Source organism: Trypanosoma equiperdum, assembly GCF_001457755.1.
Source record: "Trypanosoma equiperdum strain OVI genome assembly, contig: ctg_1596, whole genome shotgun sequence".
Taxonomy (NCBI): domain Eukaryota; phylum Euglenozoa; class Kinetoplastea; order Trypanosomatida; family Trypanosomatidae; genus Trypanosoma; species Trypanosoma equiperdum.
Window position 1 is genome coordinate 480 of NW_027123611.1, and position 12,733 is coordinate 13,212.

At 49.9% G+C, this 12,733-nt stretch overlaps 4 protein-coding genes across 4 annotated transcripts; all 4 read left to right on the forward strand.

Annotated features, from left to right (window-relative positions):
• Positions 1-434: 434 nt before the first annotated feature.
• On the forward strand, positions 435-1,493 carry TEOVI_000554300 (uncharacterized protein; the record flags this gene model as incomplete). The annotated part of the gene is made up of 1 exon (XM_067222266.1): positions 435-1,493. The coding sequence occupies one exon, from the start codon at positions 435-437 to the stop codon at positions 1,491-1,493; it is 1,059 nt and encodes a 352-aa protein (XP_067078367.1).
• A 285-nt stretch (positions 1,494-1,778) lies between these two features.
• Positions 1,779-2,870, forward strand: TEOVI_000554400 (ribosomal RNA processing protein 45; the record flags this gene model as incomplete). Its single annotated transcript, XM_067222267.1, has 1 exon — positions 1,779-2,870. The coding sequence occupies one exon, from the start codon at positions 1,779-1,781 to the stop codon at positions 2,868-2,870; it is 1,092 nt and encodes a 363-aa protein (XP_067078368.1).
• An 852-nt stretch (positions 2,871-3,722) lies between these two features.
• Positions 3,723-5,534, forward strand: TEOVI_000554500 (uncharacterized protein; the record flags this gene model as incomplete). Its single annotated transcript, XM_067222268.1, has 1 exon — positions 3,723-5,534. One exon carries the CDS (start codon positions 3,723-3,725, stop codon positions 5,532-5,534), a length of 1,812 nt encoding a protein of 603 aa, XP_067078369.1.
• Positions 5,535-6,604: 1,070 nt separating this feature from the next.
• TEOVI_000554600 (uncharacterized protein) lies at positions 6,605-11,110 on the forward strand (the record flags this gene model as incomplete). Its single annotated transcript, XM_067222269.1, has 1 exon — positions 6,605-11,110. One exon carries the CDS (start codon positions 6,605-6,607, stop codon positions 11,108-11,110), a length of 4,506 nt encoding a protein of 1,501 aa, XP_067078370.1.
• Between the last annotated feature and the right edge of the window lie 1,623 nt (positions 11,111-12,733).

Consider the following 12,733-nt stretch of genomic DNA (forward strand, 5'->3'; position numbering starts at 1 on the left):
GCCCTTATGGGTACGTTTGTGTGGCATTCCTTTGATGGTGCCATTAAATACTAATGAACTGTTTTCACCCATCTATTAATTTTGAATGTTTCATCTCTCGCTTTCTTTCTCTTTTTCCTCGGGTTATTGGTGGCACCTGTAGTTGCGGTTGGTGTTAGTGTTGGTGTTTTTGCCTTTGTTTTCTTTTTTTTTTTTGTTTTTTTTTTCTCTCCGGTCGTCTGGAGTCGTCCCTGTGTTTCTCAGAGAATCCTGCACAGCAGTGGTGTCGGCGTTCAAGTGAAAGGAAGGGAAGGGAAGTGAACACGGAAAGAGTAACGTCGCTTAGAGAAGGAGAAGCGAGGAGACAACACACACACAAAACCGTGTCTCAAAGAAAAAAGAAAAAAAAAAGAAAAACATTGACCACATTGGTAGCGATTAGAGCCATATTCGTAATGTGGCAGCTGTCAAGCTGCACGCGCCTTCGCACCGCGAAAAGAATATGCAGTCATCAACTGCCATTTCCCATAGTTGCCATATACCTGAGGCATTTCAGTTGCAGCCATATTTTGTACGGAACAAGGAGCTCAGCAAAATCATTACTTAAGGAAACCTCTGGAAATGGTGGTCATAATAGGAATGGCAAAAAAGAGCAGGAGGTTCCCGGCAACAAAAGCCCGCGCTCAGCAACTGCACCACCCGCGAATGCCCGGACGGGTGTAAAAACCGTTGAGCGCAAATCTGATGGTACTGATCAAAGTGGTCCAGCAGAACGTGAAGAGCCTCAACACTCCGAGGCGCAGATCGCTGATGAGGAGCGACGCCTCGTTGAAGGTGACACACGTCTCGCCATGCGGATGTTAATGCAGCACTACTTTTTGTATCAAAGCAACTCCCGCCGGCCGGAGGATGAGCGGCTCGAGGAGGAACGCGAACGGTTACGGGAGAAGCACCGGGCACGAATGGAGCGCATCGAAAATAAGACGCGGAACTCCATGGAATTGGGTGCTGGTGTCGCTGTAGACGGCATCCTTCCATTGTACAGCCGAAGGAAATCCACAGGAGGAGAGGCGCCGTCAATATCGGGCTGGAGGCGCTTAAACCCCGTAGAGGCTGAGGAGGCGGCTGCTTCCTCTGCTGCTGCTGCGGAAACAAAAGAAGTGGGCTCGGAAGGAGAAGCTGATGAATGCGATGATCACTACGATAACATTAGCCGCATGTGCAATGATCTGCCTCGTGGCGGACACTTGGGGGTTTTTCTCGCAAAGCCAGATATTACGGCATATGATGCGGAGCACGACCGTCGCATTCGCAGTGCTGAGGTGCTTGAGGCTGAGGAACGATGCCGCAAGGAGGAGTTGTTGAACGGCCCTGTAGCAAGTAAGGTGTGGTCAAAGGAGGAGCTGGAGGACGGCGGTGGGTTGACTCCCATGCGAGTGGTGCAGAGCCAAATGTTGGAAGATGAAGATGAGGATTTTGCCGTTGAGGCGTACGAAATCGGGAACGATGAGTGACTGGAAACATATGGGCTCTTGGTTTTTCTTTTGGGGGGTGTGAATAGCGTTAGCTGAAATGTGCAACTGGCCGCCGAAATCCGCACGTATACGACACATCGCTCACGTACATTTTAATTGTTTCTTTTTTTGAAAAAAAAAAAAGAGTTTCCACTGTTACTGTTTGTTATTTTTCTTTTCAATGGGTTCCTATGCCTAATGACAAAAAGGAAGTGAAGATAGGGGTAAACAAGGAAAAGACCCGAGGCGTGAGCTACTGTGAGCTATTTCGTGTGATTTTACGCCATGCAGTACCAACGAGCAGCGTTAGTCATCGCCAGCCCCGCACTCACTCAGCGAGAAGTTGAGTTTACGAAATCCGCTTGGCTCGCGGGTCTGCGCCCCGATCAGCGCACCGCTCAACAGATGCGGGAAGTTTCGGTTGAGTTTCCGCTGCTCTCACGTGATGTTGTAGTTGTCCGTTGTGGCGGCTCCGTAGTTACGGCCGCTATCGCAACTGCACTTGTGGAGCCCACGCCGCAGCGGCCCAAACATGGTCTTTTACACTTCTCCGTTCGGCGACTTCACACGGAGAGGGACAGTCCCGCAGCAGACGGTTCAACTCAAAAAAATTTAGTCGCGTTTCTCGAGCGCCTGGTACGGACGGGAGGTGTCATTGACACAGCGGGTCTCTGCGTTCTTCCCGGCCAGAAAGTCTGGAGCCTTACAGTTGATGTCACGATCATGAATGATGAAGGGAACTGCAATGATGCAGCCGTGTGGGCTGTTATCGCTTTACTCATGCATCACCGGCGTCCGGAGCTCACCGTACGAGGAAGTTCTGTCATTGTGCACCCACCACACGAGCGGGAGCCAGTCCCGCTGTCCGTGCAACACACGCCGTTGCCATTCACTTTTGCCATTACGATGGCTCCAACTGAACGCGAAAAGGCGCTCAATCATCAGCGTGCGCTTTCCGCAACGGGATCGTCATCTGGTCCCCAACCTTCTTCTGGAGTTGGGAATTCCATCGATACTGCAAGTGCATTTGCTATTGATGGGACTTCCCCGCAGCCGCTGGGTGTTGTAGTCGATCCCACAACAGCGGAATCCCTCGCGGCGGCATCGTCAATTGTTGTTGCCATCAACGCAGAGGGTCAAGTCTGCACTGTAGTGAAGGCTGAGGGTTGTAGTATTCATCTGAAGGATCTTAATGCATGCATCGAGGCGGCAGGTACTCTTGCTCCCAGGGTTCTCGATTTGATAAAAGTGGCGATGGAGGCACATGATGAGCGGCGAAAGACCGCCATGAAGGGTCAGTTCGCATGGGCACAAAAGCGTAGCGGTGTGGGAAAGGTCGAACAGGCGTGTGTGAAGAAGATAAAAACAGAAACGTGACCCCTTTTGGGGGTCGTTTGTGCGTGTGTGGAGTAATGGGAAGGGCATGACGAATTCTGGTTGCGTTAGTGCCTTAAGAGGTACACAACGTTTATTGGTTGGAGGGAGTTAGTTGGAGGGTCGAGGAGTGCCCAACTGATTTCTTAAAGTTGGGGCTCGCGGATGAGAATGAAGGGAGTAAGAGAATGTGGTATACATCTTTTTTTAGCTTCTCTCCATCAGGTTTGAGAAGTCGGCTTTGGGCTCCGACAGAAGAAACTGATGAGGTGAAAGAGGAAAAGCTAAAGGAAAGGGGAAGGGAAAGAATGAAATGCGTGTAAAGTAAGAGAGTCGCGCTTAGTGCTGTTGCGCTTTCTTGCCGTAACTTGTCTTCTTTTTGGGGGTGGAGAAGGAGGTTCTGACAGCAGTTACACGCATGTGCAGTCGAGGTTAACAAACTGCTGTCGTCATATCGCGCCTCGGTAGGTCACAGTGTTTTCTTCCCTCCGTCAGTTACTTCTCTTTCCTCACATGAACTTTTTTTTCTCTTAATTGGCGTTTATTTTCCCATCCCCGCGGCGCGAAGACGCTTCGGATGCCGCTTCTATTTCTATGTTGCCTTTGTTGTTATTATTCCGGTGGCCATCATCATCATCAACGGCGATGCATAAACTTTTTTCGCCTCTTCTCCTTCTGTTGCTTCTTTTTCCTCTGCTCGCAGCTTCCACCTCCAAACCAGGCGGGATCGATAAAAATAGCGGTACAAGAATTAACGAGGGAAGTAGCGGAAAGGGGGGAAAAAAGAGGAAGCAAGAACAAAATAAGAAAAAATACCGGCAAAAGAGAATATTGAAGGCGAGGCAGAGGAAGGAAATGGATCTCCATTCCCCCTCCGACGAAGAAACAGGGTCCTCGCAATTGCCGCAACCACCGGACCTCGATACCTGTTGGCGCAGTGTTTTGCATTACATACCGTCAAATGAAAAAGACTGTTCCATGCATGTTTCTGAAAAGTGCCAGAATCCGGCATATGTTTATATGAGCTCCACTGCATGGCGCCGACTTGTTGAAACGGAGGGCGCTTGCCACGCTGTAGAGCTTATGCTCGGTTTCGGTTTTGTGCCCGACCCTGAAGGGGTTGCAAGTCTCAGTGGGTGGATCGAGTGCGAGGCCGCATCCACAGGCACACAACCCGACGACACCAACAGCACTGCCGAGGCCGCAGATTTTACTGCGTTTCTTCTCCCAGCGATTACTAATGAGAAGCCTGACGGTAATCGGGGCGTTCGGTTTCAGGTGATGCGACATAAGGGTGGCGAAGGCCCCTTCGGTACAATTGTTGGCCGCACATTACCACCTGTGACCGCAGTTCCGCGTAATCAATCAGACAGTCCGACGCCCTCTTGCCAGGGAGGAAGGAGCAGTGAGACGTCAAGCAAGCTGGCGGGTCCTTCCCATTTGCAGCCGTCGGCACGCGGTGCCGTGTCTGAAGCACCACCGTCGGCATCAGGGAATGGACCTATGGATTCTTTTAGTGCAGCATCAAGCAAGGAAGCGGAAGGGTCATCGGTACCTCACCTGCATCTTGAGGCACAAGTGAAGGAGTTGAAGCGGCAGGTGCGTTTCTTGAAGCTGCAGAAGTCCGGTGCTCATGACGGTGTTGCTATCTGGGACGGGTCATTGGCATCGTTGCCTACGTCCCCTACTCGTGTAGCCCCGTCCTCGACTTCGCAGCAGCTGTCGACTCAGGAGCCACATATCACCATCCATCATGATGTCCCATTGGTTGCTTCTACCAGCTGCCAGACTCCAGTATGGCTTTCGGTGAGTTATCTCGATCCCGATTGTGCACCGTACGTCGTCTCACTCGGTACCGGCTCTAGCAGAACGCTGCTTGCCTGTGCCACTGCTGAGCAACGCTTCGTTTTCTTCGTAGCACCGCCTTGTTGTCGCGGGCGCCGGCCCGTCGATCTGCTCTGTACGAGAGATGGCACTCTGCACCGTTACGCAGGTCCAGTGTGGCTGGATTACCGGGCGCAAGACCCTCCTAATACCCTTACTCACCACGCTGTCAATCAACTTCTGCAGGACATTCCCCTCCCGACGTCTACGGTATCTGTGGATGCCGCGAATCTTAGTGAGGCAGAGCTAGCCAAGAGCGAAAGCGTCTTCGATGACGATAACACAGGATGTGACACCGACACCGCTGCAACGGTGTCTGAACTTGGTTTTGAGTCCGAGCCACGCCTGCCCCTAACGAAGGAAATGTTGCGATTCATTCAAAATGGTGCATTGTCTTCGTCAATCCCGAGGCGTCGGCGCGTGGGTACAAGCGCAGTGGAGAGTAGCAGCACTGGAGGTGTTGTGGACGCGGACAGGGACGGTGTGGAAGATGGAGACGAAGATGATGGGGACGCCGCTGCTGCCAGACAAGAATCTCAGGCGTCGCAGACATGGCGTGGAAGCACGAGGGCAGATGTGCTCGGAAGCACGCTATTCAGTACTGGGCATCAGACGAGTTGCGTGCACGGCCCACACAGCGTCCGGTCAGATGAAGAGGCGACACAATCCGCATTTCCATACACCGAGTTGAGCAGTTCTTCCATGACGTCCGTGTTGAGTCACGAAAGTGTGGCCTCCACAGCCGCCGGCATTATGGTACGTAGAGGTTGGGTCCGCACCTAACTGCTTGAGGTGGAGTCGTGATACTTTTTTTATTATATATTTTTGCACATTAGTTCTCTTTCTGTTCGTTGAGAAAGTTAAGATCCTTAAAAGGGGGAAAAAGGGAGTGAATCAAGTGACGTACACGGCAGCGGTAAAGTTAGGGGAGAGCGGAATTCTTGCTGAAAAGGGAAGGGGTAGCGGAGAAGTTGGCGAAGGATTGTGCGAGCGGTCTACACTGCCGCTGAGACAATTTGGATTGCCTATCTTTTCCTGCTGATGTTGTAATGTTATCATAACTGTAGAAAATATTTTCCACGTTAGGTGAATGAGGAAGAGAGCCAAACTTGGTAAATACATGCAACGTGCGCGAGCGGAAGTAGTAGTAGTACAGTAGGAGCGTGTTTAAGGGATCAACACTTGAGTATTGGGAGCAAACGATTCACTGTTTCCAGATTCATCCATCCTTCATTTTTTTTCTCATTTTTGATGCAAAACAAACGCGGTTCCTAACCCATAAACTGCTTTTTTTTAAAAAAAAATTATTACCTGGTGTATGCCAATCTCCAGTGAGTGTATAGGAATAACTTGCAGCTCCAATACCTCCCCCCTTATGATCTCTCACACCCCACACCCCCTTTTTTTCACTGATTTTTTTTTGTTCTTCAAGCGTATATCTCAAACTGCAATTCCAACAACTCGAGCACAACCGTACCCGCATACGAGCAGGTGTCAGTCGGGGGTGTGACCAGGCACGTATATATACATATATTCCCGTATGACCACGCGTTTGTTTTACATGTCAGTGCATGCATATATTCATCTCTCTCTCTCTTACATATTATTACCTCTAACCAGCAACACCAGTAGAACAATAAGCCCCTGAGGCAATAAAGGGCATACACGCCCACACACACACAGGAAGAAGTGTGAAAAGGGAAGGCAGTCAGTAGCCACCACACCACCCTTGTTTTCCCCTTTTCTTTCTTTTCTTTGGTCTGTACCTTGTGTGTGTGTGTGTGTGTTTGGTGTCTTGTTAGTGCGTGATTGTATAGGGGCGGTCCTCCTCATCCCCAAGTGAGTGGGTAGAGATGTTGGCCACACGTCAGATAGTTCCCTCCACTGTGGCGCACATTGTGTGCCCCCTTTCGCTTATTGGCGGCGGCGTTGTGCTCCTCGCAGCTGTTGGGACCTCCATTCACGTCTACAAACCGGTGTGGCGGGCAGATAGCGACGATGATATAGAGAGATGTTACTTCTCCGCTACGGGGGATGAGATGCATTTAGGCAACACACCCATCTCTATGGTGGCCTGCGCCCATCAGTGCTTTGCTGTCGTCACGCAAGACCACAGACTCGTGGTTGCACGTTATCAAACAAACCTACCCGTCGACCCCCTGTCTTGGGTTGCGAAAGATCCCCTGCATCACAACAATGCGTGGATAGTGCTGCACCGTGCTTCACTTTCCACAGACTTTTCTGGTCGTTGCTCGCAGCCAGTTCACACCCCGCAACTAGCGTGTAGTAGCGATGGGCTCGTGGTTCAGTGTGCGGCCACGGGTGGAGGTCGGTATTGTGTCAGCATCAACTTTCCCTCCACTTCGCAGGGAGCTGAGAAGCTGGCGCAAACGAAATGGGTTTTTGACGTCCCAGGTAGCGTGGCGCAGCAGACGTTCCCCACGGCTGCCTTCAAGCGTGATGTGTTGGAACAATCGGATGAAGAGCTTTTGGAACGCTACACCATTCAGGAGTTAGTGGAGCAGAAGCAAAAGCAGGAGCGGCCAGAACCTTGCATTCGCTGTGGGATGCCTCCTGTTAGCGTTTCGGCCACTAGTCATGTGTGTGATAGTAACGATGTTTCGGTTGCCCTTCTATCCGTTGCGTCACCGACAACTGTGAAGTCGGAGTGCGTTGAAAAGAGGGACAGTTTTGCGTTTGCGTCAGCGGACAGCGATTGCCTAGACCTGTGTATGGTTAATAGACCCAAATTCGACCAAATCTTCGATGATAAATATCCCATGCCAAGCTGTTCGCCCTACCTAGTGTTGTCGCTGCACAAAACATTGTTGGTGCTGGCTAGACTCGGAAACACGCACAAACTTACAGTTTTCAGCGTTGACGAGGGTCCAGTGATGAAAATCTGTAAGGTAGTGAGACTTGCCCAGAGTGCTGTGCAACCCATCGCGGGTGTGGTGCACCAACGGCGGCAGCCATTTCAGGTATTAGAGAGAGTAGACGGAACGGGGGAAAGTGAAGTAAGCAACACCGACGGCGATGTGTTGTGGCTTCTTTTGAGTAATGGTAATCTGACAGAGTTCCCGTTGGGATCAGTAGCGCGGGCCACTGGACCTGTGGTGGTTCAGGATGCGCCCCATCTTCTCGTGGGGGATTGCGAAGGATGTGATTGGCCACTCGCTCACATTAGTGGTCTCCCCAGTGGGTTCCGTCCGTCCGCCGCGGTGCCACTTCCGCACGAGTCGACAGTCACCTTCGAACCTCACAACACCACGCGGCGTTACATCATGTTGAGTGACGGAGTGGCTGACTCATACGTTATCGACCTTGAAACCCGTTGCACAGTGGGTGCACTGCTTTCAAACGGTGCCATGACGTCTGCATGTGGCGGGCCTTCAGCTGACATCATCGTTTCATATGCAAAGGGAGTGCTACAGCGTCTGTCGCCAGGGATCGGAGCGGTTCTGCGTGTCCGCGCCACCTTTGCGGGGTCTCAGCGAATGTTCTTACTTTCGACCGCTGTTGGAAATCGGCTTCAGGACAAGGAACCGGAGCACACTCTGCTGGAATTCTATGTTGTAATTACTACAGCCATCAACACTGTCCTTCTGCGCGGAAGCGGGAGTCAGTTGGAGAAAGTGAACGATGTACAGCACCTGATACTCGACGAACCAACTTTGGCTGTGTACTGTGTTCCTGACGCACAGGAGTTGTCATCGCCGTCGTCACATTTTTTTGCGCAATGCACTCCAACTCGTATTAACTTTTCAGGGAAGTGGATCCGACTTCCAAATGTTTTACCCGAATTCACTAGTGCCTCTCACGCGTGCTTTGGGGATGATAAATGGCTCGCTGTTGCATACGGCCGGAAGTTTGCCGTTTTTAGTATTGCTAACGTCAACGATACATACGTGGTTCTGCTTGAGACCCTCCCCAGCGATGTGTCACATGTGACGACGTGGAAAGCGAGCGAATCTAACAGCGGTTGCTGCAATAGCACGCTTTGGTGCGTGGCAGCCTGTCTCTGGTCACATGAGGTTTGGGTTTGGATGCTAGATTGTGGCGTGAGGGGAGAGTTAAGGAATCGTTACCATATTTTTCACCTTGACGCTGTTGCTTTATCCAGCTTCCTCATTACAAAACGCACCGCGGAGAGCTGCGATGGTGGGGTACATGAGGTAGGAATGGGACTGGTGCTGCTGGACCAGGGGGTTGTCGTGCTTCAGTGTTCCATGGAGGGACCCCCGTCTCTGACTGCACTGAAGGACGTTGATGGTGCGCCATTCGTTGCGGATCTCTGTCTTAGCATTGCAACACATGGCGCAGCTGCGGCTGGCGGTCCTCACTTTGATTTTGCAAGCTTGCGTGCTGGCTCTGTTGAGCTCGTGTCCCTGGACGGCATGTCGTCCAGTGGAGAGCAGTTGGCTGTTGCCCTCGCGTCTCATCCGGGTGACAATAGCGCTAATACAGATGGCGGTATGCTCTTACCTCAGTTGCACTGTGGACTCGTGGTATACCTCCCCGCTCACTCCTTTTATTTACTTCTTCTCGCTGACTTCGACGGCATATCACTTCGATCCATCACCGAATTGGTCCCTCCTCCCCAACCGTCGCATTTGGCGTTAGCGCTGGGAGTTGCTACAAGTGGAAAGGCCGCGTCGCCCATCAGCAACCCCCCTTGTGATCTTCGCCGCCGTGGGGTTCTACTGCGCGGGCCTGTGGTGTACCAACTTACACACTCCATGCGGCTTCCATCAGTAACGTCTCCTTCACACAGCCTTACCAAAGCAGTTTACTTGCATCAGTGCAATATTATCGTTGCTATGCTAGATCGGGGTGAACAGGCCTCGTTTATTTCAACAGTCGACGTCGATACGTTCCGCGTGGTGGATGCGATGGCCATGAAACAGGATGAAGTTGCTATGTGTATGGAGCCTTTAATGTCATTAGGAGGAGGAGAAGTGAGTGGTGATTTTATTGTAGGCACGGTTATTTTATCCTCTGATGCCCCCAACGCTGTGGACAAGGAGGCGGCCACTGCTGGCCGTGGGGCCAACACGGTGCTCGGTCGGCTGATCGTCGTTCAGGCGCGTCCGCTGCGCATCTCGACAGCAGCCGATATTGTCGGCCCCCAGTTGAAGGGCAATGGAGGAGTAGTTGATCTGTCGGTTCAGAGTTTAGGGGATGTGCATCTCATTGCTGTGGCAGCGCTCGACATGGTGCTGATATTCCGCCTTGTTGGGTCCACGCTATCGTTGATGTGCTCCACATCGTGCACACCTGCCTGCACGACCGTGGCCCTACAGTATCCCTTCCTTTCTTGTAGCCTTTACTCTTGGGGAACGCGGTACATGCGACTTGTGTCGAAAAGCAGTAAAAGTAATTCAGATAAGAGCCCCAATAGCACTCACTGCCCGGAGCCGGTTGCTGCATTAGGGGATGTTATTTTGACTCAGTGCCTTCAGGATGATCTCTCACTACGGCATTGTGCTTTGGAGCCCACGCCTTTTGCCAACATTCACTCGCAAACTACTTTTGCTGACGGGTTTGTTCGTGTGGATGGCAATCGCAATGTTGTCATACTCAGCTTAAAGAACCCAAAGGTTAATGGCCAGAACAGCACGGCCGTTGCAGCGGGTATTGTTGGCGCAGATGGCGGCCTTCGAAGCTCTATCACGCGGTGCATGCGACTTCCATCCTGCATCCAGCGCGTATCTGTTCAGCGAGAGCGATCTCGCCATCACTTGCATCCCAATGGCAAAAACAACAACAACAACAACATCATTCATGACAATGGCGGCTCTAGGGGAAGTTTCCGTCCATCCGAATTAACACCATGGCGCTACCGTCAAGTACCTTTTGTATGTTGGCACGGGCGGCCCACTGCCTTGAGAGTAGTGGGACCTTCTCTACTGCTGCCTTGTGCTGATGGAGCACTGCACTGTGCGAGGGAAATTCCACAAGCGTTTGTTGGGGTTTTGCTTCGGCTGGAACAGAGAGCGACGGAGCTATATGACACAACATTTTCTCTCTCGCGCCGCGGATCCCATGTGGCGCTTGGTGAAAGTCCTTCATGTGGACTGCAGCGTACATATCACACAGTGAGTTACGAAGCAGAAACTGCCCTCCAGAGTCCAACCCGAGTGCTAATGAAACAAAGTTTTGTATCTGTAGATGCGGTGGGGGAACTCGTGTTGCTTCGACGATTAGTAGAAATACCCGATGCGGCACTAACATCTGAGGAACGTTTACTGGTGGAGCGCAAAGCTTCGCTGTTGGATGAGCGGCTGGAACACGTGTGGGCGGAATATGGCGGAGAGTTGAAAGACATGGCGGTTGCGGAGTTGCTTTACTTGTGGTAGCTCTGCACGTGCTTATTTGTATACATGTGTTTTGTTGGTTTATATGGTGGACTGGAATGGCGAAGGTTGGAAAATAGTGGGTATGCCGGCAGCAGCTGATGAAAATATAATGGGAAGCCCCCCAAAAAAAAAAAGGTGTGTGTGGTGCGATTTTAAGAACGTTCTTTGGGAGCGAAATCTGCAGCAAAGGAGGGAACAAAATCACAAATCACCCACAAGTGAGGAGGGAAAAAGGAATAATAATAATAACAATAATAATAACAATACCGCCATGAAGAACTGGGGAGTGACGGGGTTTGGAATTGCGATGCCTGCAATATCCACCAATATCTGGCATGCAACCGTGAGGGATAAGTGACGAGCAGGAAAAGTAGTCGGTGCTGGTGGCGGCATGAAAATACCAATGACTTTGTCACCTTTTTTTTGTTTTGTTTATTTGTCTGCTTACTATTATTATTATTATTGCTGTTGTTGTTGTTGTTGTTCTTGTTCTTGTTCTTTTTTGTTGGTGTTGCTGTTTATCTGGTTCTTGCACCTTTTTTGTATCCGCAAAGCGCTGCGGCGGGCGCTCGTGCGGTGAGCGGGGGGGGACGGGAGAGGGCCCCACAAGAGGTAACGAGTTGTGAAGTTACGCTTCTCCTCCTCTTCTTTTTTTTTATTTTATTTTGCTTGCAAAACAACATGTCACCACCATCAGTTAAATATATATGTGTGTGAAGTGAAGTGGGGTGGGGTGAAGTGCTGTTACTGTTGATGTGGTTTTCACTATCATCATCATCATCATCATCATCATCATATTCCCACTCCACCGCTGTTGTTTTTTTTTGAATTTTTAACTCCCGTCTCTCTCTCTCTCTCTTTTTTTTTCTCTCCCACCTCGCGCGGAGCATATGGCGGTACCGACGAGAACTTAAAAATATTAACCGGCAGCGCTCAGAAATTTTTTTATTAATTTATTTAATTCATTTGAGTACCGATCGCTTTCCGGCGTTACGTTAAAATGAGTGAGTCACGAGCAAATGACTGTCATTTAAATGTTGTCTCTTCACTTTATATTTCTTCTGTTCACTTCAATTTACTTCATGTCATTCTCATTCTTATTCCTATTCGTATTGGTTCTTTCCTTTCTTCTCTTGCTTTCCATCATTACTTTTATCATAGCGCATCACACACACACAAACAAACAAGGAAAAAAAAAAAGAGTTCACACGCAACACAAAACTTTTTAAAGTTTTTTTTTCGTTTATTTTCACTTTCTCTCTTTATTTTCTTTTCTTTTTTCCTTTCTTCTTGTTGTTGTTGCTTTCGTTGTTAGTCGCTAACCGCTCTTTTTTTCATATATATATATATATATATTTCTTTTCTGTCTTCACTTGCCAAAAAAGGGGGTGGAGAAAAGGAAAAAAAGAAAAGAAAAAAGGAGCGGTTTTACGTGTGACACCGAAAAAAAAAAACAAGTTCTAGCACAAGAGGTCTTTTTTTAAAAAAAAAAAGGAAAAAGAAAAATAATAAAAGGGATATACTGATTTTTATACCATTTATATATATATATATATAAAGAAAGTGAAGGAAGGAAGAAAGAAAGAAGAAAAAGAAGAGGAAAAGGCGGTTGAAGTTCTGCTC